The sequence below is a fragment of the Melospiza melodia genome, chromosome 3 (assembly GCF_035770615.1).
Source record: "Melospiza melodia melodia isolate bMelMel2 chromosome 3, bMelMel2.pri, whole genome shotgun sequence".
Taxonomy (NCBI): domain Eukaryota; kingdom Metazoa; phylum Chordata; class Aves; order Passeriformes; family Passerellidae; genus Melospiza; species Melospiza melodia.
This window is the reverse complement of record NC_086196.1, coordinates 3,656,702-3,682,397: the sequence shown is the minus strand read 5'-3', so window position 1 is coordinate 3,682,397 and position 25,696 is coordinate 3,656,702. Positions and strand designations below refer to the sequence as shown.

At 37.1% G+C, this 25,696-nt stretch overlaps 1 protein-coding gene across 1 annotated transcript in view; it reads left to right on the top strand.

The window, feature by feature from the left end:
* FAM83B (family with sequence similarity 83 member B) overlaps positions 1-25,696 on the top strand; it is a 49,757-nt gene that overhangs the window by 14,779 nt on the left and 9,282 nt on the right. Inside the window, exon 3 of the mRNA XM_063150673.1 lies at positions 21,583-21,747. Within this exon, the coding sequence (XP_063006743.1) occupies positions 21,583-21,747 (165 nt within the window). The remainder of the gene's footprint in view (positions 1-21,582; positions 21,748-25,696) is intronic.

Genomic DNA, 25,696 nt, shown 5'->3' with positions numbered 1-25,696 from the left:
AGAGGCATGTCAGAGGAGCAGAGATCTGCCAGTCCTTCCAGTTGATACTTTTTAGAAATCAGTGCAGCAACTAAACTCTGTTTCGCCTGTCTGAGGGACCATAACACTCTGGAGCCTGCAGCCAGGCTGAAAATGCTGGCAGCTTGAGGTTACTGGAGTCTTGGAGCATCACGTGGAAGGGGACAGCTTAAGACACACACAGATGGACCAATGTTTGAATCAGCTGGGCTCCACTCTGTGGTGGTGAGCATTGATCAGAAGTAATTCCTGAGAATCTGTATCAAAGGGGTGGGAGCAAGGCACAAAAGTTGTGCATACTGAAGTAAATGTATGAAGTATATGTATATATACTGATTATACTTACATACCTGACAGGAAACCATCCTACATACATTTTTGGTCATAGTTTCTCTTTCCTTTCCCTCCCTCTTTGCCCCCCTCTCCAGCTCTGTCCCTTGGACAGCCTTTCACTGTGCACCTCTGACATTTGCTGCCTGCTCGAGACACTTGTGGCATCTTTCTGGAAAGCAATTCCTGGTGGGACATCTGGAAATAATATCTCCCTCTTAGGTCAGTAAAGAAATGTGGCTGCCCTGGAGGGTGCCAGTCACCATACCTGGAGGCAGTTTGGTGTTTCTGTCAGCTCCCCATCCTCTGTCACTACCAGTAGGAACTTGTGAAGCACCCACATGGTGTTAGAAACACAGCAATGCTTTTGAGTTGCTTGTCTCATCAATTTTATTGCCAGGTTTCTGATTTTTATTTTAAATTCCATCTCTGATACTAAGTAATAGGAAGGTATATTTTTTGAACAGGACTACCTTACTGATGTTTTCGGCAAAAATTACAAAGTTTAGAGGTTGAACAATTTTGTATAAGAAATTACAGTAGGCTACTTAATTATAACCATGACTTGTATACACAATTGATTTTCATCTTCTTTTATGAAACAGTACATCTAATAAAATTTGACAAGAATTTTTTGGGGGAATATTTAGTAAAGGGCAGACCGACAAGAAATAATATCTGCTCAATGAAGACACTTTTTTTTTTTCTTCAAGCAAAATTAGATCTGTAATTCTGGGAAGATTTAAATACTGTAATTTGTGAACATGAGAGGTGCTATTAATTTGACATGCATATGTTTGCAGGATTGATGCCTAGGGATATGGCCATATATCATTAAGGATCTGATTTTGAAGGTTAAATTAATTTCTTTCTCTTAAATCATGCCACAGTACATTTGTAGTCCAAAATGAGCTACATCTTCAGGTGATTGCTTCCACTGTGAGCACCTGAAAAAGAATATGTGTCCAAGCAGATTGCTCTAATTGTTTTATTCTAAATAAAAACTGTGTTGAATAACTGAATATCTGAAAGCCAAGCAAAGCTATGAAGCCAGTGGAATGTTTTCCTTTCCTCAGATGCTTTTCCATTCCTTTACTGATCACTGCATTCAGGCCCAGCTCCCACAGATGTGGGGTGGGTACACATATTAATGTTACGGGAGATAGGGTGGTCCCTTCAGAAGAAATACAAAAGTGAGACTTAGTTTATCATGTTGACCTTAACAGTTTATACGGGGGATACAGGCTTTATTCTCCTATGTTACACATATTTACTGAGCTTATGTACTCTGCAAGGAAAATTCCATGGAAAAATTTCTCAACTTGTACTCTTAAGGCTTTAAAAATGATTGCAAAATGTATTGCAAAAAGCACACGTGCACTTTTCCATGTATGCTGGCCTGCAAGTAAAAAAAACAAAAGCAAAATGAGTTAAGAAGTAAACATCTGGAATTTAGTTATTATGATAGAACTGTCCAAAATAATTTATGGATTTTGTTTTTTAAATGCTCCATATTCTTAAATTAAAACAAAACAGTTACCTCGAGAAATGGACAATTATGACATGTTGATACAGAATGGTGTGTACATATGTAAGTATACCTGTTTTGAATTTTCTTAGTGGTGTTTAAAAATGTTAGGGATCACAATTTCATAGTCTGCTAAATTCTGTGCAGAGACCTTGCTCATACTGTCTGAGAGGTTATTTGCTAAATTTAATTATACAAAGTAGTCTTTTGAGTAAAGGATTACTAAAGTAAAAGAAGAAAACAGTTTAATGTGTTGCTGTCTAGTTCATAACTCAGCCATCTATTTTTAAGGTAGTAGACTGCATAAACAAAACCAGAAATAATTTGAAAAGGGAAAATATCTAATTTCTGAAATATTTAATAACAGTGTTTTAATGCAGGAACGGAAGTTACAAAGTACTCTACCTGAAAGTCTCATTAGAAGATAATCCTTATCACACTTTTTCCATAGAATGTAATTAGGTTGAAAATACCACAAAAAGCTAGGTGTTTAAAGATTTGGGGGGATTTCCAGCTGAGCACATTTGTTGAAACATTCTAGGAACACATTTATAGTTACCTGTATCATATAGAAATATGATACTGAATGAGAAATTGTGATTGTGGAAATATGATACTGAATGAAAAGCTGTGGCATTTTAATGCCAAATACAGAAATCTTTCTGACTTGTTTCAAACAAGTAACACTGGCATTTTAGGCTGCCTTTCATACCACGCTGATGTTCACACAGACTTTGTAGTTTTAAAACTCAAATGGAATTTAGAGCTGCTTTTTGTCATACAGTGTGTGTGGGGATTCATAATATATATAGTGCATGCAAAAAGAAACAGACATGGGTTTCAGCATAATTTTTCCTTACTTACTAAATCTGGGCAGTCTCTTTGATCAGTCTTGGCCGAATCTGTGTAAAGAATCTAAAATTTTCCCTAAAGAAAAGAAATCTCTGATATGGTACAAAAAAGCTTCTTGACAATGCCTGTTGGAGACATTGCTGTCCTAACAGTGGAGAGCTTTCTGAAAATTATGCTAAATATACTTCAGTTGGAGATTATGAAAGAAATCACTTTGGCTAGAATTTAAGCTACTTCTCTAATGAGGAGAAATTTGGAAATACAGAAAGCATTGTAATATAAACGTTAAAAATAATCCAGTACTTTCTTTTTTTTTTCTAGTTTAGTAACTTCCACTGACTGTCCTAAATTACAGTAAAAATACACTGGTTTGTATTTTTCTTTTTCAACAGCCATGAATAAAACAAATCCAGTGTAAGTAATAAGCATTGAACTATTATGGATTTGTTTTCAAATTGCTGATCTGTGGCTCTAAATTGGATTTTGGCCTGAAACAATAAAAATGCAAAGCATCCTATTTTGATCAATTTTATGCTTATAAAATATATAAATGCAATAAGAGAAATCTCTTTACCCGTTAAAAAAAAAAAAAAAAAGAAGTAAGAACTGACATTAAATATTTTTAAGTAATCTGTATTAACAGGTTACAAAATATTCATATAATAAATGCGCACACACACACACACTGGAATTTCATTGAAAAACTTGCTGCCAGCAGTGCCATAAGCTGAAATGCAAAACACCCATGAATATGATGTATGCCAAAAATCTTTCATTGTAATTATGAACATAGTCAACTAAATTAATGCATTATTAAAATTGAGAATGGTATTTCACATCGGACAGTTTAATTAATTTCAAAGTCATGGTTGGCTCTCAAAGGTCAACAGGTTGTCCAGGAAGGATTTTAGTGGTAATAAACTGTACACTCCTTTTTCCTTCCATTCTCAAATTTGTTCAAAGCCACAAAACTGAGAAAATCTCAATTTAAATGTTTTATTTGTTTTCGAGTTGTAAAATATTCCTGGATGTTTCACAGAATCTGCAGTTTTTGCTTCCTTGGTGTTTTTTAGGCATGCTTTGGGGTTCTCTGTGCCTGGGAATTTGAAGTGAGTGGCTCTTTGCATTGTAATTCCTATACTCCAGGTTCATTCTCCTCAAAATCCCAGTGGCAGGCCTTTAGTTTTGAACTCAGTTCACCGAGACATGATTTTCCCCCAAGACTAGCAGTTATTCTGGTATTTTAATGAATGCTATTTTTTCATATAAAGCAGTCTTCTGTTCTTCTTGATTATATACCCCTGCTTTTACTGTGTTCATGTGTCCTCTTCATGAGGATTGTCACTGCTTTCCTTTTCAGATATGATTTTCAAAGAGATTTTACTGGGAGTTGTTTTAAGAAAGAGCTGGGTAAACATGAGCCTGTGATCAGTGTTTGTAGCCTTTGAAAATTCGTAGCTTGTTTGGGCTCTCCTTGTTCGTCTCTGCAGCCATTTCTGGACTGTGAAATCAGCAGAGGATGATAAAACAGAGAGGTTCACAGGTTTTGATGTCAGAAGGGACTGTAATGATAATGACATCTGACTCCCTGCACAGCACAAGTCTGACAGTGTTGCATCCTCAAAGAGCTGATAGTAGGAATAAATCTGACCTTGAAACAGGTGGGTGCTGGTCTGATCGTCAACACTTCTGGGTAACTAATTCATAATTGCCCGGGAGATAAGGGGTTTTTTTGGACAATCACTGTTCTCTAAATGATGGCATTTGCTTGAGGAAACCCAGGTTGCAAGCGCAGACGAAGCCTGCTTGAGCTTTCTGCTTGTGTATCTCATCACTCAACGTGACAGCCAGCCAAAAGGGAAGGTGCAGAGAATTCTAAACGCAGCACTGGGGGCTGAGGTGAGGCTCGGGCTGATCTGTAGCCGCAGGAGTTGCTTTCATGGGGACTTTGGGATGCTCAGCCTCTCCACAGTCCTGGCTGTTGGCCTCTGAGAAGCTGCTCACGCAGCAGGGATCAGTGCAGGGTGTCCTCCCCTCCTTGGAGCATCCCCTTAGCGTGACCAGACTGTTCCAGGGGCAGAGATCATTAGCAATGGGCTGACTCAGGTGTCCCTGCACAGGACACACACACACACACACACACACACCCTGTTCAGATTCCCAGATAAAAATAGGTGCAATATGCTATTCCTGCATCTATGGAATGGTTTGCACTTTACAGAGGAGAAAAGCTTTCTGTGTGCGTTTGAGTGTTAAGAGGAATTAAAAAATATGCTTATTTTTTCTGGTAATTCTTCTGGAGTCTTTTACAACAGAGAAGTAGTAGGAAAAGATTTCAGTAAGTTTCTGGTTTTATAGTTGCTCCAGGGATGATTCAGGAGGTTGTAAATAACATTACGCTATTAAAAAATGTATTTCTATGCTAATATCTTCTTGAACTGGATAAAATGGGAGTGATTTACATGTTTTTCTAGTTCCCTGCATTTGTCTAAATTCAAAGGTCTTTTACATCCTTTAAAAATATGGTGGGTTTTGTATGTTTTTATTTTTATTGAATATAAAAAAATTATGATTAAATACATTTGGCTAGGACTTGGAAGACTTGTATACAAATTCCTTGTAGAACGCAGACTCCTCAGTTATAAATATGAATATAATCTCAGAGTGGTTTGTGGAGACATATAGATAGTTGGGCATACCTTGTGCTAGGGGTAGGGAACAGTTACAAGGGTTTTTGCTGAAATCTACCTTTTTCAGTTGCTTCCTATGGTTTAAAACTTTATATTTTGCATTAAGCTTTTGTGTATTCGTTTTGTCCATGAGATTGTTTCCTTTAGAGCATTCAAGCAGAAATATTTCAGTGATACCCACGTATGAAACAGAGTTGTTTGCTTCCCCATTATCTGCCCATCTTCTGATGTTATTTTTTTCGCAATGTCCCCCTGTGCATGAGAAACAAGATAATAACTTTTTTGTTGTTCACTTGAAATAGTGTTTCTAATTTAGGTTGCATTTCAGCAGATGCTCAGTCACCCACAGAAGTGTCATGATAGTCTTACCTTTGCATACCTGAGTCTTGTTTCATTGCAAAAATTGTCCCTGTGTTAGTGAAAATTATGAATATTGCACATCTAATATTGAAAAGAGATTGGAGTATCTTTTAGTTACCACCTGCTAGTCACAGTAAACCAAAAATTATAATAGACTCACTGAAAATTCCCTCCTGTCAGCTGTACTTCGAGTGAGTGCACACTGTACCAATATCTGAAAACAGATTCAGCATTACAGTGAGGGACTCTGAGGAGCAGGAAAAGAGTACACCTTTTTAAGTGAGAAAGAAAAAAGGATAAAAACTGTCCTGTTCCTACATCTGAAGTGATTGTTCTTTTTTTCTTTTGTCAGTGCAGTGCTGGCTTGAAACTTTTTATCTAAAGGAAACAGGCAAATAGTAAAATGGGGTTTTTTTCAGTCAGTGTGTGTGCACATGTACGCATGGAAAACGTGTGCACTGTGCTACAGAAAATGTGGATTCCATGCATGCACACAGGCACAGGGAGCTAAGCAGTCTGGGATGGGAAGAGGCTTTCTTGGAGTGGGCAGGTTACTCAAGGGAACGTGTTTCCTGAGACCTGAGAGGTACTTCGTAATAACAAATATTTATTTGAAAGGCACTGCTTTGCATGGAAAAACAACACTTGGCAAAGTGTTCTTGGAATAAAATGTTCACCTCTCCTCCACAGATGTATATTGCATGTTCTCACCTCCATCCTTACTTCAAACAACTGAAGTTATCACATATAAATATATGAGTTAACTCATATAAATATAGCAATTAGCATGCTTGGCACATTTTCCAGCAGACCCAGTTTGCCAATAGAACATGGCTTATTGTAAATCCATGGGTGGTTTGGTCAGTGGTATTTCTGCTTTCACTCCTTATTATTAGAAGGTTCCACTTTTGATGGCAAAATAAGTGAATTTTCCTCTCTGCCCCTCATATTTCTTAACTTATATACCCTTGAGGTACACAGATATTCAATTCAGGAATGTTTTGTGGCTACAGAGGATTCATTGGCACAAATAGAGAGCAAATCTTGCAAAGAAAGGTGCTGAAAATCTGCAGTAGGTACCCCTGAGACTGATTTTCTTCTTCCTCCATTCTTAAATTCAGGTATCTGCTGTGATGTTTTGGAGAATATCACCTTGCTGTAGCAGGAGTTTTGCATTTCTTGCTGATGTTCAGCAGGCTTCCTGATTAGATCTCTGATTATCATTACCCAAGTGGAGGTTAGGTGTGTGTGTGTGAACTGGCATGCAATGCACAGTAGGAGGAATGTTTTGTGGAAATGGGAATACTCTCTCACACACATGGAGCTGTACATTGGAAGATTTGTCATAACATGTTTCTCTTTTTCTTAAACAACTCTATTAACTTGCCATTAACTTGGTCACTAGCTCAATTGAGTATAAAGGGTTCTGTTACTTGCACAGTGATAACTCATTTATTTGAATAATTGTTCATTTTAATGATTCTTGAATGAGTGCTTCATTATGCATCCTATCCTTGTGAGAACGAGAAAAATGAGAGGAGCAGACCATGGTGCCCATCTGTGGCTGGGGCAGATGGAATCTGGGTCGTGGAAGGAAGTCTTGCAGCCTGGCTGTGTGTCTGCTCCTTCCCACATGTGTCCTTGAAGTGGCCTAGGGCTCGGATTTAAGAAAACATTATGAGTACACTTAAAACGTTATGAATAAACTAAAAACATTATGAATAAACTTGTAACCATCAAAAATAAACTTTTACATTTAATTGGAAAGAGTAGTAGATAGCAAAGATGGAGTATTATAAACACCTGACCAGACTTTTACCAAAAGGATCAAATAATCTTTCCTCTGGTTTTGCACAATTGTAGTATCAAATTGCAAGTGATGAATTAATACTTGTGTGGTCTTATGGAAGAGCTGTGCAGATCAGTGAAAGCTGATGCTAACTGCATTTTCAAAATAATAGTGTCACCAAGATAACTGTAAAGCTGTATTGCTTCTTGCTTGACAGAGATGGTTATTCAAAAGCCAGTTCACACAGAGGCAAAAGATCAGTTGAGCCTGACAGAAACAAATAAGAAAGAAGTTTTTCTTCAAAATTTTTCCACTTGTGTCTTTTAATTCCATTTCTTATCCCTTGACTTGCAATTCCCTCAAATACTTCACTACCTGTGCAGGATTCATGCTCAAACAAGAATTGTCAGGATTCACTTAAAAAGCTTTAAAAGGATTTAAAAATTGAAATAATTTTTATAAATACGGTATTTTTAAAGCATAACATTGGTACTGAAATTATAACTCTCTAATAATAACTTAACTTGTAATTATTTTATTGTTTTAGTTTTTAAGTGCTGCATTTGATCAGAAATTAAATTCTGTTTAGTACCTTGTTTAGTTCCAAATCACAGTTCACTCTGATGGGGCTACAAGAATTGCAGCATTACTTATCTTCTTCGTTTCAGTTTGCTTCACGGGAGGTTTGAGCAGGGTTTTATAATTGCTTCCCTACTATTTCAGAAATCTTGCTCCATATGTTATTGTGCATAAAAATTTAAATCTGTTTTCTTCCTGAAAAGCTGCACATAATTACTTATTAACAAGACTAATCTTTTCTTATCTTTAGGACATTCTGTTGATGCTTTCAGACTAGTCTGCAATTATTTTTTTCCTTTTTCATTTAATCTATAATAAATAACCTGGCATGCCAGGGTAATGGATTTCACCTGAGGACCTGGACATGATTTGCAGACAACAATTAATTAATTAGTTTCAAAACCTGTCTTAAATAGGTGAAATTGAAATGCAGTCTGCCAGCACACAGTCATTAGCAATATGTTGCACAAGGAGCTGTGGCTGCTCTATGAGCAGGTGGTGTAATCTGCTTCTCATGAGTATCAGGGAAGGTTCCTGCTCAATTGGCAGCATGTTTTAAAAAAGCAAATAGTTTAAATCATCTGATTAAGTTGTTTACTGGCATTCAGATATAACTGTGTGCCATATGGACTTCTGCAGGCTCACATTTTATCTGTGATATATGTTTCAGAATAGTGATATGACATAATTGCTGTTGCTTTTTTTGCAACATAAATGTTACTACAGGTGTTGTCCAGTCATTCTATTTTTACTTATAAATGCATTTTACTATGTCATGTAGCTAAACTGGAAACATTTTGAAGGTGAACAGAGAATCTGGCAGAGCTAAACCTCGCAGAAACTTTTCATTTTTCATCCTCTCTTATTTATACCAGACGATCACTGGCTTTCCTTAATACTGACCCATCACTGACCTGTGACCAGTAATTTTAAACAGCCTGCGTTCTGTATTTTTCTGGTTTATTCTAACCATATTACTGCTTGAGTTGACCTCCTTAAACATATTTAGGTACATCCATAGAACTTGAAATTAGTAGCATTGAAGCAAACAGTAGTTGTAGCAGGAATCAAAAGCTTTGTTGTGAATAGCATAAGGGTATAGTCATAAAATGTGGAATAAAAGGGAGTATTTTTAAGCTTGTGTAAAATGCATAGGAGCCCATTTTAAGCCCACATTCAGCATCCAATAGCAGGTTTTTTTCAGTCTCAAATTTAAATCAGTTTGGAGTTCCTCCGTTGAAAGAGGGAAGAAGGGACAGGAAGGGAAAAGAGAGAATTAAGCAAGTGAAGTGGTGGGGGGGAGGTGGAGGGAAGAGGGAAGTAAGGCGAAGGCAGTCACAGAAGGAAGGGAAAGGGGAACAGAAATAGGCCATAATAATCTGTGAATTATACTGGGTTTGCTTCCTCTTTTGTGACAACTGTATGAAAATCTGTAATATAATTGAGCCTTACAGGTTGCTAGAAATACATGCAATCAAAATGTTTTCATTGGACAACTACTTTACAAATCTGGCCAATAACCAGTCCTTAAGTGTGTATACCTCATGTGTCTTTTATTGACTCTCAGTCACATGGATGAAGCTGAATTCAAAAGCTAGATTTTGAAAAAGGATGAAATAAGCAATATTTGAAAAGGTGTTTTCCCATTTACCGTTCCCTAAATATGTGATTACCTTCATTTCTGTATTAATTTACTCTTTCGTTGGTTTTCCTTTCAGAAGTCAGGCTGAGCAACCAGCTTGGGTCATCAGGCTGTTTCTTGAATTGTGGCCATAATCATTATTTCTCTGATACTCAAATGTTTAATTAAAAATGACCAACAGCAAAATTATTTAGCTGTCTTGCATGTGATCCATCCAGGTCTGCTAATTGCAGCTGCAACAAATATTACTCTATTGCAGTAGACTGTAATGCTCCTTCTTAACCTAAAGACAAAGAAATTATGCCACTACTTTCCAAAGATTAACAGGAGCCTCTGTTGAGGCTTCCTTTCTTTGCTTTGTTATTACCTTCTCTAGACCATGAACCTAGAGGAGGTCTTTAACTAGAATTGCTTCTAGCTCATTTGGAGTTCTATGGACATACAACAATGTCTTCTGCAAGGACTCCCAATTTTTTATTCCTCTTTTTTTCCTACGCTTATCTCTGAAACATTTTCTTCTACTCGTGTTCCTTATGCAGTTTACCTTCTGGAAGAAGTTTTGAGTGTCTATGGAGGACTAACCTTCAACAATTAATGATATAATTAGGACTTGTTTCTTGGTATCAAGGTCATAAAGTCAGTTATATAATCAGATCATGCTCATTGGTCTGCAGCCTTTCACTGATTTGAAATATCTAGTGATTGAACTTTGTTTGTTTTGGATTTTGGTTTTTGGTTTGTTTGTTTTGTTTTGTGGATTTTTAAAATTTTTGTTATTGTTGTTGTTTTAAGTTGGGCACTGCCTACAAAAATAGATTTGTTTTCTCTTGGTTGCAATGTCTTCCATTTTAGAAAATATTAGTCTTTGCATGAATTTGTGTTTGCTTGATGCAGGGTCACCCTGGTGTAAGACTCGTGGACGTAGCAGTACATGGCCTACAAGTCTTCCTCAACTGTATGCTTTTATTTTTCCACTTGCTAAAAATGTTGGCAGGCCATCCATGTGGACTGTGCCTAACATACTGCATATAGGTGTTCCAAAGTCTATCTTTCTGAATCATAAGCTGCTCTGAAACACATCAGATTTGTCTGCTGACTTGGATACACCAAAATTTTCATGTGCATAGAAATGCAAAAATAAGTGTTTCCTGCTTTTGGGACACTTACTTTCATTTAACTCCATTCTTTTCCAGCATCTACTGTGGAGTCAGTCAGTAGTTTCCACTCCTGTGTTACATACCTCGCTTTCTTCTTGGATTCTCTTCTGTGCAAGTTGTTCCTGCTGTGCCTACTTATTCTTGAAAGCAAGAGCGAGGGATTTCAGGCAGTTCACTCTTAAGGTCTTAAACATGGCAAACAGTACACAGCTCTTGCATAAGCAACCTTAAAAGCAAAATTATCCTTCCTGGTCTAGAAAAGTTGGTCTGAATCATCTCTTCTTCCTACAAACCTGCCTTTGATGAAGAGAGAATCTTTCATTGTTTCCAAGTAACTAATTAACAAATGCCAACAAAGTTCTGTACTTTAAGAAATGCTTTTGTTATAGATTAAAGTTTACAGCCTGTAAATGTTCATTTATATTGTGGGGTTTTATACATTGTCAAGCATTTTTCAATATATAAACTCTCAGGAAGAGGGTTTTGGTATTGAAAATGTGTACAGGACTCTTGAGGAAACCCAAATGAATCAGTGGGAAGGCAGACTGCCTCAGAACATCATTCCTAATCTAAGAAACCCCACCAAAATGTACTGTTAAAAGTGGCAAACCCCCAAAATATTCTCTAGAATTGTCGTCTAGATTAGCTGAAATCTCATACATTTACTTTGACTCTTTGATAAGCAGTTGGGGTTTTTTTAATATTTCTTGAAAGAAATCACAGGAAGAGCGCTTAGAACTATTAATGTGCAATCTAGTTTACTGTGGCATGAGGAGCATTTTTAAGCAGGAGTAATTTGAAAGGACAATTTTAATGCATTTTAAAAAATGTTTTTGTCCCTTTGCCTTCCCCTTATCCCCTCCTGCATTTGAGGTATCACTTTCCCTTGTTCTTAGGTGTGAGATAATAATTTCAGGTATTGAAAGAGTTTTTAACCTTGTAGTAGGAACTCATACTACTGCAACTTTAAAATAAAATAATTGAGACTTCTCACACTGCTGTGCATTGTTATTTTTGTGCAGTCACTAAATACACACACATGAATAATTGTTTCTACTTATAAAGAAATTTAAATAAAAAGTATAACATTATAATATTAATTCAAGTAGCCTAAACATTCACTAAATATTAAGGGATCCCATGAGAACCCACATATTGAAGCTGTTAATACTCTTTTAAATAAAAAAAGTATTTCTGAAGCAGCAAGTCTTTGAAATTCATCATAGAGAAAGCCAGAGGCTAGAGAAGTACCTTTGATTTTTGTCATGAATTTCCATTGTGGTATAGCAGAGTCGTAGGCCGTCAGAAATCCTGGCATTTCCTTTCTGAATTGCTTTCCTCAGAAAAAGCTTGGCAGCTTCTCAACATAACAACTGAATATGAACATTCTGAAGGGCTAAATACAAATATTAAAATCTTGCTACCCATCCAGCTGCAGCCCACATGGCTCTGGGAACACAGCAGTGATACCAATGGCAAGAGAAGAAAGGGCAGAGGAGGGTCCCTAAATGTGTTCCCTCCATCTTGCCAAGGATTTTCTGTGCTGCCTTATGTCCTTTTCTGTAGGACCTCTGCCTGCTTCTGTTCTCAGTGACAGAACACAACTTGCTTGCTAGATACCAGAAGCATTTTAATTGTTGATGGGAGCACTGCAAGCAGGAAGGAAAGTGTTTAAAATTGAGCATTGCGAACACTTGTTGTTTTAATGATGTGTGACAGATTTTTGCACATTTAAGTAAATATTTTTAGGTAAATATAGTGGTGTCCCAGCACTGAGCGGCAGCTGTTTCTTTGCAGATCCTTCATTCCAAGGATTAGGTTTATAAATGCTCTTTGGAAAGTCCCCATGAAAAATCCCTGGAATATCCCCTTTTATCTTCTTGTTGCCATGACTTGCTGACACTCAGTTCTGCCTGTGTGCAAGTAAAGCTTCAGAGGAATTACTGCCTCTGCTGCTGGCCAGAGTGAGGAGGTGTCTCCTGTAATTTGGTCAGCTCACCATGAGTTCTTACTAATCCTTCAGCCAGAATAACAACTACCAAACTCATAGATAAACATCACATTTATAGAATTAAGGTAGCTCACTCCCATTGGTTTTGCGAGATAAAATTCCCAGTTGTATGAATTTCAAGAGGTGACAGAGAAGGTGTCACTTTAAGGTGGTGTATGTATGACTTGTTAGCTTGGCCTGCAATAGCTTTCTGAAAGGTAATTCTGAAAGGCTTCTATACATTCACGTTTCAGAGAAAACAGACTAATTTCCATTTCAGAAAACTTTACTTTTGCTTTGGTTTTAGTTTCACCTTTCGAAGATCTAATGCTGGTCTTCTGATCTGCTTTTTTTAGACATATTAAGCTATAAAAAAGTTCCCAAATTGAGCAAAAGACAGAATTCTCGTGTAGTTTTAAGAAGATTCTTCGTTGTAAAAATTTGATCTTCCCAGTGTTTTTCAAAGTAAAATCACATCCTTTCTCGGAGCTCCTGTTTTTATTGCCATATTACTTTTCACCAATAGAATCAGAACATTTTCTCCTATTATTGGTAGCTAGAAAGTTTCCCTACTGCACATCTTTTGTGTGTGTTTTTTTTTGGACAGAACAGATACCATATGGTAAGCACAGTTTAAAAGGGTGCTGGGTGTGTGTTTAGCCTGGAGAAAAGGAGACTCAGGGGTGACCTTATCACTCTCTACAACCCTGAAAGGGGGCTGTAGTCAGGTGGGGTTGGTCTCTTTCTCCAGGCAGCAACCATTGACAGAACCAGAGGACACAGTCTTAAGCTGCACCAAGGGAAATATAGGCTGGATATTAGGAAAAAGTTTTTTGCAGAAGGAGTGGTAAAGTACTGGAATGGTCTGCCCAGGGAGGTGGTGGAATCACCATCCCTGGATGTGTTTAAGAAAAGACTGCATGTGGCACTTTGTGCCATGGTTTAGTGAGATGTTTGGGCATGGGTTGGACTCAGTCTTTAAGGTCTCTTCCATCCTTGTCATCCTGTGAATTCTGTGAAAATTATTTGTATAGTTGCCCTATGTGGTTACCCGCCTTCAGAATTTTCTAATAGTTTGCACTGGTTTTTCTTGTTGTATTGCAGGAGATAGCTAAAAGTTTAGTTTATGTTTTCTGGACAGTGAACTTATTTATATGATTTTGTGTTGATGTTGAGCTTTTCTCATGTCCTGTTGCAGGGAAAAACTCTTAAGGTTATTGAGGATTGCTCATGTACCTGTTGGAAGTTAATTTTTATTCCACATACACTTAGTTTTTACTTTAAAATTCTTAGATTTTGTAGGTGATACGTGGCATGATAAAATGAGGCTTGGTGATCAGAACAGAAGGTGTACTTCGTTCTGAGAGCATGTGTTTTTCTATCCTCAGAATAAATGGGAGAACTAATTTGGAGCAGGAGGAGGAAAAGAGGATAAGTGAGGGTTAGGAGAGCTGATTCTGAGGTGGTGTAGCTGCTTGTAATAATGAAGTGCCAGACTTCACCCTGTAGTTAATTAAATTGCTTTTAAAGAATGCAATAGTGGGAGAACATTTCCAAGTACACTGCATAGTTATGGTATATTGCTCTGTGTCTGTAGAGCCAAATTAAATATATTAAATAAGATCTCAGGGGGTCAATTACAATGATAATACAAGAAGTGACAATGCAACAAGTAGTGATATTAATTTCATGAATGTTGCATAGGTATAAATCATCTCAGTATTTGTTCCATTATATTGCCACAGAAATTGTAGGAGAGTGGATAATACTCAGATGGTTGATTACTATTTATATTATTGCATCAACCTGTATTTACAGAGCAAGGCCTTCCCTCATTACATTACACTTTGGCACTTTATTGCAAGATTTCTCATTTGTTACTGTATTGTGAGACCTCAGCAATTCATCCAGGACAAATGGTTTCAAGGTAGACTTTGCAATAAAAGGATGTGTTGTGCAAAGCATTTCAGGGCTGTCTTCAGTTTTGCAAATTAATACCAAATTAATGAACTTATGTCTTAGAAGCACTCTGGTGTGAGCAACAGTGCCAGAAAGTAAGGATAACAGATGATTTATTAGGGAGCTGTTAATATGAATTGCAGGAAAAGTAAACGGGACCTAAACCCTCAACCATAAAAAGCAACATAATATAATTGAGAAAAGAACCACAGTAATTTGTGGGACATATTATATAGCTTACTAGAGGGAAGGTTGTTTGCATTGACCACCAGATTTGTCTCTTCTGATGCCAGAAACTCAGCAGTCCATTTGCTGCCTGCCTGCTGTTCTAGCAGCATGGCACACAGCCCTGTTGGAATTGCCTGCTCTCTGAGAAGGGCCACACTCAGACAGCACTGAGCCTGTGCCTCAAGGAGATCCTCCCCAAAACAGAGATCTGCAAAAAGAGGACTGGAGTAACAGAGGAAGGTCAATGAAAATAGAATTAATAATTCTGTCAGAGATGTAGTTCTCTGTTCTTGGGGTGAGAAAGGGTGGTGACATTTAAAGCACTGCGCAGCAGTATGGATTTTTGTCATGTAATGCCCAGAGTAAGCTGCCACGTGGGTTACAAGAAATCAATACTCTTGCAGTGTAGGGTAGGTCTTCAGCATTATTCTTTACTAGATTATTGATATTGGTAGGTGTCCCTAGTAAAGCCTGCCCTAAGCAAGCAGTTTGAGTGGGGGACTTGTGTATTTTTACTGTTTATAGCAAATGACACACACTGCAATATATAACCTGGAGAATCATAATTCATACTTGTGAAAGAAGTGGTAATGCTGAGATAATGAAACTGTCAAGAGTTCACAAAATAGACTTACTGAGTGCTAACAGTAAAGGCCTTTTGTTACATTTATGCTTGAATTTCAGCGCACACTTATTAAAAAGGTTGACTTTGATGTCCTGAAACTCAATGAAGATTAAAATCCACTTATTTTTTCTTATCAAAAATGGAAGAAGTAAAGCCGAAAAACTCCTTTTTTTCCCTATGTTCTCTTTTTATAGTCTCTGTTTGTTTTCTTTAGGCCTCACAGCAAAGTTTATAATGACTGCCAAACACGGCAGAATTTGCTTTTGTTTTGAAAATGATGGGAATGAAGATCTCTGAATCATTGAGTTGCAGCCTTTGGTCAGTTTGGAAGCCTCCAGCCCAGCCTCCCTTAGAGCATGGCTAGTGGTAATATCTGAACAGGTTGCCCAGGGCTTTATCCAGCAGGGGCTTGAAAACCCCCAAGAATGCAAACTGGACCACTCTGGGCAACCTGCAGTAAGTCAGGAAAACCTCCTCAAGGCAGAAAGCTATAATGTCATACAGGAGCTTTCCTTACAAACTGCCTTTTTTTTTCCAAAGCATATTTGTTTTCCACAATGCAAAGATCTTTTTAAAAGGAACCACTCATGCTTTTGAAGCAAATACAGTGGCCTTCCAACCATTCCAGGAAAACTGGATGGGTACAGCAGTTTTTTGATGAAAGCACCAGAATTCTGTGAGAACTTTCCAAACCTTGTCAAACTGATTATCACCCTGATCAAAAATGACCCTCTTTTGGGAACAGCTAAGCAAGTGTGTTACAGGAAGGAGAAAACAGTTGCTAGAGCAGACACTTGCTGTGCATAACATCACACAGCACTGAAATTATGCACAGCAATGGGGAACTACCACCACCTGGGTGGGTATTGCACAGAAGAGCACATTTCAATGATCAACTACAAGTGAGGACAATTCAGAAACCAGTTTTTATGCTAATGTTCTTCTCCCAAAATTATCTTTGATTATCACTGATAGTATTTTTATCTTATCTACCCATTCTTTTTTTTTTAAGTGATTATTATTTTTAAGCTTAAAATTTGGTTTCAATTATGTCCTTACAGAACAAGAAAATCTGCTAAAGTCAATGAGCACAAAATTATTCCTAAGGAATCTGACCAAATGCTCAATTTAACTGAAGGCAGCAGTAGAGCCATATGCTATTATCCTTCTTACTGTCTTGACACTAAGACTACGCTTTGCAACAGAAAAGTAAACTACACACCCTTCTCTGGCATTTAAAAACGTGTAAATACAGAGAGGAAAGTATTTGTCCTGCCACCACTGCTGAGAACCTGACCGTGTCCCTTGGGAGCTTCCCCGTAAAGTACCAGGAGCTGCTGTCAGATTCCCTGAAGCCGTCTCTGCTCCAGGCTGAACAGCCCAGCTCCTTCGTGAGGGCCTGCACAGGGCAAGTGCCCTCTGGGTGGCCCTCCCCTGGACATGCTCAGGGGATGTTTATTGATAAGTGTAACTGTTGGGATTGGCAACTTCTTTCTGGATAAGCCTCTGGATAGAGTTAGTTTCTGAAGGTGAGAACCATCTAAGCACATGGATGGGCCCAAAGTAGCAGTAATTTACCCTATACCACAGAACTGAACATTGGCCTCCATTTGCTGTGTCATGTTATCCACTCTGTTGCCATGTTACCATGGACATAATCTCCTGTTTATCAAGGATGTGCAGGATATTCCAGCTATAGCTTTTTGTTTTAACCAACAAACAAATGTATATGTGTCTTTCATGAACCTTGTCACTGGTACTTTTTGTAGGAGTCAGTCACTTAGTGAAATTGAGGATTAAGAACTTTGAAAAAATGAAAAGAATACTCTGTATTTGTACAGAGTGATGACAGTTTAGAGATACTCAGCTTTACAATGGTACTTTACTCACTTACATGCAAATTAAATAGATCAGCTTTCTGAAAAAGATTGTTTAGAATATTTGCATAAAAATAGTCTTATTCAACAAAATTATACTTTCCTCTCTGTATTTACACGTTTTTAAATGCCAGAGAAGGGTGTGTAGTTTACTTTTCTGTTGCAAAGCGTAGTCTTAGTGTCAAAACATAAGAAGGATAATAGCATATGGCTCTACTGCTGCCTTCAGTTAAATTGAGCATTTGGTCAGATTCCTTAGGAATAATTTTGTGCTCATTGACTTTAGCAGATTTTCTTGTTCTGTAAGGACATAATTGAAACCAAATTTTAAGCTTAAAAATAATAATCACTTAAAAAAAAAAGAATGGGTAGATAAGATAAAAATACTATCAGTGACAATCAAAGATAATTTTGGGAGAAGAACATTAGCATAAAAACTGGTTTCTGAATTGTCCTCACTTGTAGTTGATCATTGAAATGTGCTCTTCTGTGCAATACTCACCCAGGTGGTGGTAGTTCCCCATTGCTGTGCATAATTTCAGTGCTGTGTGATGTTATGCACAGCAAGTGTCTGCTCTAGCAACTGTTTTCTCCTTCCTGTAACACACTTGCTTAGCTGTTCCCAAAAGAGGGTCATTTTTGATCAGGGTGATAATCAGTTTGACAAGGTTTGGAAAGTTCTCACAGAATTCTGGTGCTTTCATCAAAAAACTGCTGTACCCATCCAGTTTTCCTGGAATGGTTGGAAGGCCACTGTATTTGCTTCAAAAGCATGAGTGGTTCCTTTTGAAAAGATCTTTGCATTGTGGAAAACAAATATGCTTTGGGAAAAAAAAGGCAGTTTGTAAGGAAACCTCCTGTATGACATTATAGCTTTCTGCCTTGAGGAGGTTTTCTTGACTCAGGATAGTATTGTTATGCCTAAAAGAAACAGGATGTATGGAATAGGCAATTTTCTGATGTATTTCTGCAGTTTGAATTATATCAGTTTTTCTTCCTTGCTGGAATCCACTGTTGTGTTCTTGTAAGTACCAGGGTGAAAATTAGCTCTGCAATTGCAAAAACAAAAGTAAAAACACAGCAGTGAAATCTTTTCTTCCAAAGTGATGCAGCAAGTAACTAGTCCTGCAGCTGTTTTTGCAGCTTTAATTAAAGGTAGGTACACATTATAGAATACCTCACTGAAGTAATTTCCTAATCTTGGTCTCCCTAATTAATCAAAACTTGGAACCTTGAATACCATATTTGCTTTGTCTTTTCCCATGTGCAATACTCTCTTCTGCTGCAAAATATGGAAACTAGGGAAATATACACACACTCCTATTAAAAGGAGAAAAAAAAAGAGTTTAATACATTTAAAGGCCAGACTGTTCCATGACCTTTATGGAATCCACTCTTTCTGAATCAAAATCTATAGTTTATGCTCAGACATCTGTTTTGGTTTATGGAAAGCAGTATGCAGAAGTTACCTTATCACTGTTAATGACTTTTTACATATTGTATGTGTCATATATATATATATTGTATGCATTGTTCAAATTTGGCACTCCAGCAGCCAAGCCTAATTATGTTGGTGTTTAATAGAGTGTTGAGTGTGGCTAAGAGTAAATGGGCAACCTAATGAGGATATTCAACAAGAGTCACCTCTGGTTTGTAGGAAATGCACAAATGGATGTACTTGTTTCAGTGTACAACAGTAATGAATCCATTCAGGATTTTTTCCTTACGTTTAAATTGATCCTAGAATGCAATGAGCACCCATTTCTTGAAGATCTGAAGAAAAGAAAATTCTAAGAAGAAATTAGGGAGTTCACAGGAAGGGATAAACAGGTAATGAAACAGACTCAAATTTGAGAACAGGTTATTTTTTGGTCTTTACCTACCATACTTGATCTGTCTTGGCACTTTTCCTCTCAGATACAAGGGAAACAAGATAGATGAATAAATAGGGTTGCCTTGTTCAGTTAACACTGTATCTCAGAAACAAGACCAAGCAGAAGGTGCAGTCTGAAAGTGATGAGATCCTTAGAGTCAAGATAAACATTCATGTTTTCAGTCCTCAGATAAAGAAACATATTCTGTACTGGAGAAAAACACGCTTAGTGTTTAGGTTTTACTTTCAAAAACTCAGTAAAGGAAATGAGGTAGAGCACTGGCATGTTACCTAAGATTTTCAAAAGAATGGAATTCTTTGATGCTATTAAATTCCTCTGACTGGTGGATTTGTGAAGACTCTTTATTGCCAGGTGACATGTAATGAAGAGGCCAAGTTTGTTACTTTTCTCTTATTTGGGAGTTGTCTTTTTACTTTTCTAGTTGTTTTCATTGTTATTTTACTGTTACTTTATGTAAGTCTTCTCTCATTTATATTTCTAGTGATTTAATTACATGTTCAAAATAAATGAAGCTTTTAGTTCTAAGCAGTTGGGATTCAAAAAAGGTAATTTGTACTACTGACTGGAGACATAACTTTTACCTGGCTGTGTGCCACAGCATTTACCTGTGTGAGGTAAATATTTCAGGTCTAGAATAGGATGAGTACTTGCAACTTAACAATTACACCTTTAAAGTTGATGTATAGGTAGTTTAAAGATTAGTGAAAATGGTAAAACCTGCTCTGATATCTGTGAAAGGTTTTATTTGGTTTGAATTTGCACCTAAGACATCTCATTGGAACTTTCCATGAATATACTAGTGGATAAAAATAATACCTTTACAAGTTACACAGACCCTGGTTCTTCCTCTTATTTCCTTTCATGTTTCAACAGAAGTTCTTCCCAAATTACTAAAGTTATGTCAACAGTACAACATTTATATATATATATATATATATATATATCCAAAATACCACTAGGTTATTAGCTGCTTCCAGCTCTTGAGCCATTAGCTTTAGAGAAAATAATGAAAGACTGAGAAGCCTTGTCTAAAGTAATTTTGTTTGATTTTTTTTTTTTAATGCATAATGAAATTGTATTTTGAATGTTTTTCCACAGCATTTGTATTGCTGTTTTTCCCTCCTTTCTGGGAGGGAACCCTTGCTGAGTTTCCTTTTCCCTCATAAAACCAGTCACTACACACACCCATGGTTTAACCCCAGCCAGCAACAAAGTTCCACACACCCACTTGCTCATTCACCCCCTTGGTGGTATGGAGGAGAGAATTGGAAAGAAGTAAACTCTTGTGGGTAGAGATAAGAACAGATTAATAATTAAATAAGTAAATTTACTATAGTAAAGTATATTGTTACACAGAAAGTAAAATATTATAGTAATAAAAGGATACTATTGGTATTTGTAACAATAATTGTTATTAAAAGGATAAGAGAGAGAGAGAGGGAGAGGTAAGGTCCAATAAAACAAGTGATGCACGTTACAGTTGCTCACCACTCACTGACCAATGCCCTGAGAGTTCCTGAGCAGTGATTGGCCCCTCCCAGCCAATTCCCCTCAGTTTGCCCCCTGACCATGACATTCTGCAGTGTGGAATATCCCTTTGGCCAGTTTGGGTCAGCTGCTCCTAATTGTGCTTCCTCCTGGTTTCTTATGCACCTGCTCACTGGCAGACCACGGAACAGTGATAAATCCTTCACTTGGGATAAACACTACTTAGCAACAACCACATCAGTTTGTTATTAACATTATTCTTGTGCTAAATCCCAGCCACAGCATGGTACCATCTCTTAGGAACAAAATCAACTTGATTCCAGACAAAACCAAGACAACTAATTTTGCTGGACTTTGGTACTTACGGCAAACGTCGCCCTGATGCTCACTTGATTTCTCAAAAAGAAGATCCAGTGGTCTTCAAAGCTTTCAGGTTAAGTGGAACTACATAGGAATTAGAACATTTTAATGTGTAAAAAATATTCGTGTATTAGCTGCTCAGTGCCGGCTTCAGTGAAGAATTCTATATATGATTTATGCAATACAATAATTTGTGTCTTTCCTGTTTGATTCAGGTCATTGCCATTGTTATGGATATGTTTACAGATGTGGATATTTTTAGAGAAATCGTGGAAGCATCTACTAGAGGGATTGCAGTGTATATCCTGCTTGATGAATCGAACTTCAGTCACTTTCTGAAGATGACAGAGAAACAAGGCTGTCAAGTTCAGAGGCTCAGGGTAAGGCATACTGTCTTCCTTTGCATGAACATTCACTACTTACTCCTCCACAGCCCACTGAAAAGTGATTATTATTGGAAGAGTGGTTATTAGATACTGATTTTCCAAATTAAAAACCAGGTGTAAATAGGTAAGCTCTCAGCAGAACTTTCTCTACAGATATATATATATTTTTAAAAGCATCTTTTTCAGGTGTCAAAACAAGAGCATTTCATAGAATATCATCACTTCCATATATATTTTATAAAATATTTTTCCATTATTGTGTATTTAGGAATACTGAAAAACTAAGCTTCTTTTTATCCTTTCTCCTATAGTTGCCTGCAAATAAAGTCATAAGACTTAGATAAATTTGTGTACTTCATTTCATGATTTCTTCTTTAAGGTTCTGCATTAAAATACTTCAGGATTTATTTTTGTAGTGTTTTCCTGAAAATCCATATTTCCATGTCTGTGCTTTGTCGTATTCCTTTTACACATGAAATATGTAATTCTATCCTGTAAGAGAGATTACAAGATGACATTTACATTGTGATGAGATGTCCTGCACTGCCTAAAGCTTTATCAGGGATTAGAATATAAACCATGAGCTGCACTGAACTGACGTAAGTGCTTCATAAATACTTGTTGGTTTACTGTACTGCTGACAGTACTAAAGAAGTTCCAAGGATGTTACCAAAGTCTTTTTGCAAAGTTCTGAGCACTGCCTTAACTCATAGTTCCACTTGAAATCGCTTGCCTCTGTAACTAGTTGAGCTTCATTCATGCCAGTCAAAAGTATTATAAAAGCTCTTTATAGCAGCCCCTGTTCTAAGAACCCAGTACAGGAATCGGAGAGAGATGTGGAGTATTTGTGAGGATAAAGAGGACTTTTTTGGTAGATGTTTGGAGCAAACTCTGTTTTATACGCTTTTTTATTCTGTAGCGTTGACTTAGATCCTCAGAAGTATTCCCATTCTACTTTCCATGCTTGTTTCTTTGTCTCTGGTTGCCTAATACACAGAGTGATGGGAACTTCTGAGGAACAACCACCAAAACTGTGGTGTTTTATAAACACTGGTAGTGATTGCCTTCATGAAGTCAGTATTTGGCAGTACTTCCATGTTCTGGAACTTGAGATATCACCATTTGCTGATTACTTGGGTTAATTATGCCATAGAGGTTGCCAAAAATGGTCTATGTCTATATATGGAATGAGTTTTTTCCTTCCAAAATTAAAAAAAAAAAAGAATTAAGCCTATGTCTTTCAAGTGATGTCTCAAAAATGCCATCTGCATTTTCAAAAGATGAAAACTGTTTCCATGAACAGTTGTTTCAAAAGTTTACATTCTTTGGATTCAAGGTTCTCTTTTTAAGGCAGTTTTATAGACTTCTAAGTATTTATATTATGGTTTAAAATGTAATATACATAGATCAGAGTGGATTTTGTATGGATTAGTGGGGATTGGAGAGGTTTGTATGTAGCCTCTTCAGTGACACTGTGTTTTATAGATTTCTGGGTTTTGGTGGGAGAAATAAAATGCATCTTTATTCTGCAAGGTTAAGTTAGAATACTTTAATCAGGAAATAAAAAATATATGCCAAAGAGCTAAGTAATAATCCTGTTGTGTGCTGAGTTTCCAGTTTAGCTTGTAATAAAGCTGTTCAAATTAATGGTCTTCTCAGCCATGGGCTACTCCCAGTGACTGTTGCTCTGAGAATAGCAGTTTACTACTCCTCATATTAACTCCTTTGCCTTTTTAGAGGATAAAAGGGAAATGCAGGTGACTATGAAAGAACAGCCAGTATTTTGAAGATGTTTTCTCCCTTTCTCTTTTTCACATTACTCAAGGTTCAGAAAAAAAGATAAACATCTTCAACTTTTTGTACTTTTGGCTTCTGGTTTTGCCCTTCTATTCAGTGAAGAGAAGGGCAAGACCAGAACAGTGAAGAGAAGGGCAAGAAGAGAACAGAGCTGTGTGGGTCTATTCTTTTTCCTGAAAATGTAGCACCAGCAGCATTGGTCTTGTTCTTGTCTGGCATGATTTGGTTCGGTCTTGTTGGAGTATGGATGATGCTTCTTAGTCTTTACACTTGTGATGAGTTTTCTGCAAAGTGTTTCAGACTCAACACCTCTGTCTCTTTTTCTCTCCCTTTGAATCAGTAAAAAACCTGAAATGCAGTAATGAAAAATACTGTATTTTTTAATTCACAATTACAACTAAGTAGTCTTCTGTATGGAAAAGAAAGAGGATTTTGTTCATAAATCTTCATTAAATGTCTGTGCAGACAGTTTTTCTCATCTGAAGTCTGACTCCAAATTCAGGGCATATTTTCTTCTTTTTTGAAACATACAGCTGAGAAATGGATGGACCATATATTCTGTTGTTATTTTGTGAATTCCATGTAGGAAACTAGGAAAACAGGGGTTACTAGAATAATTTTTAATCTTTCCTGCAGCATCTTTTCATGTAGGTTGTTTCTCAGTCAGTATTCATCTTGACATCACATCCATCAGTGAAGCCCGAATAATTCCTTTCCTGTACTTTCCCATTATTCTTTTCTAGTTTCATTCATTTTCTGGCTGTACTACATTTGTCCTCAGTAATTAATTGGCTTGCTTCTTTTTTTTTTTTTTCTTTTTTTTTTTTTTTTTTTTCCTCTACCTAAGCTTCTTTCATTAACTTTGTCCCTGGTCTGACTTACTTGGTTAGCAATTCATTTGCATAGAGAGATGAAGAGTTGTTACAGATTCAAACATTTTTTTTCCAGGTGATTTTTCAGAAACTAATAAGTAATTTTTTTTTCTGCTACTGACAGGTATTTTACTTGATATGAGGTGAGACGGTGGAGGTTCTATGCTCTGGAGGAGCCTCTTTTTTACTCTTCTGCTAATTTCAGCTTTGAGAAGAGAAAGGGAGACCTGATCACTGTGTTCTAGTAATGAAAGAGAGGCTTCAAAGAGGCTAGAGACTAATTTTTTACAAGGAGTCACCTGGAAAGGATGAAGGGTCTTGGGAAAAAATTACTCCTGGAGAGATTCCAAGAGGAAACTCTGTCACAGTGAGAACAATCACTGTGTTCTCACTGTGAAAATAATTGAAATAATTTCCTCAGGGTAGTGGTGGATTCCTCAACACTGCACACTTTTAAGACTCAAGGGCAGATGCTGGGCCATCTTGACCAGACTGTACTTTGGCAAAGAATGGTTGGATCAGATGATCCTTGAAGTCCGTTCCAATCTGATATTGTATCATTCTATGACCTGTTTTGTTGTACCAGAGAAGAGAGGCACAGGTCAATAAATAATTACAGTAATGAGGAACAATATGAAAAATTTGACTATTTTTCCTTTAAAACTGTTAGGCTAAATATTAGGTAGATGTCCATTTTCTTCTTTGTGCATATTCTTGACAGCAAATACGGGGCAGGTAATGGAACACTGATAAAAGCAGTACCTACAAATAAAAAGTGCTGAAATTAAATATTTGAGACCAGTATATTCACTGTACCTAGTTATGATATTGGAGAAATTTTACTAAGGAAAATAAATGTGTAGTGGTGAATAATACTTCAAAATTTTAAATCATGCTTGTGTGGCACACTCTGGAATGAAAATGTAAAGAAAATGTGCGGAAAATGTGCAGAAAATGTATAGAAAATGTACAGAAAAGAGGTTAGAGCTTGTTTCTTGTTCATCATTGAGTGTCATTTAACTGGATAGCATTGGTGGCTATTCTTAAACTGCAGCCACTGGATGTTTTAAATGTTCCTGAGTGTCCTGTAAACTCTTGGACAAGAGAGGAGATCCATTTGTAAATGAGTGATTGCAGTGATGCTGTGATGAGTACACTGCTCTTAGGACAGTCCTATAGCCTGAGAATGAAACCAGGCAGGAGTTCCATCCTGCCCAGCATTTCATACCAGGTGGGGTTTGTAATTCAGTATGTGTATGCTTACTGCTTCTAAT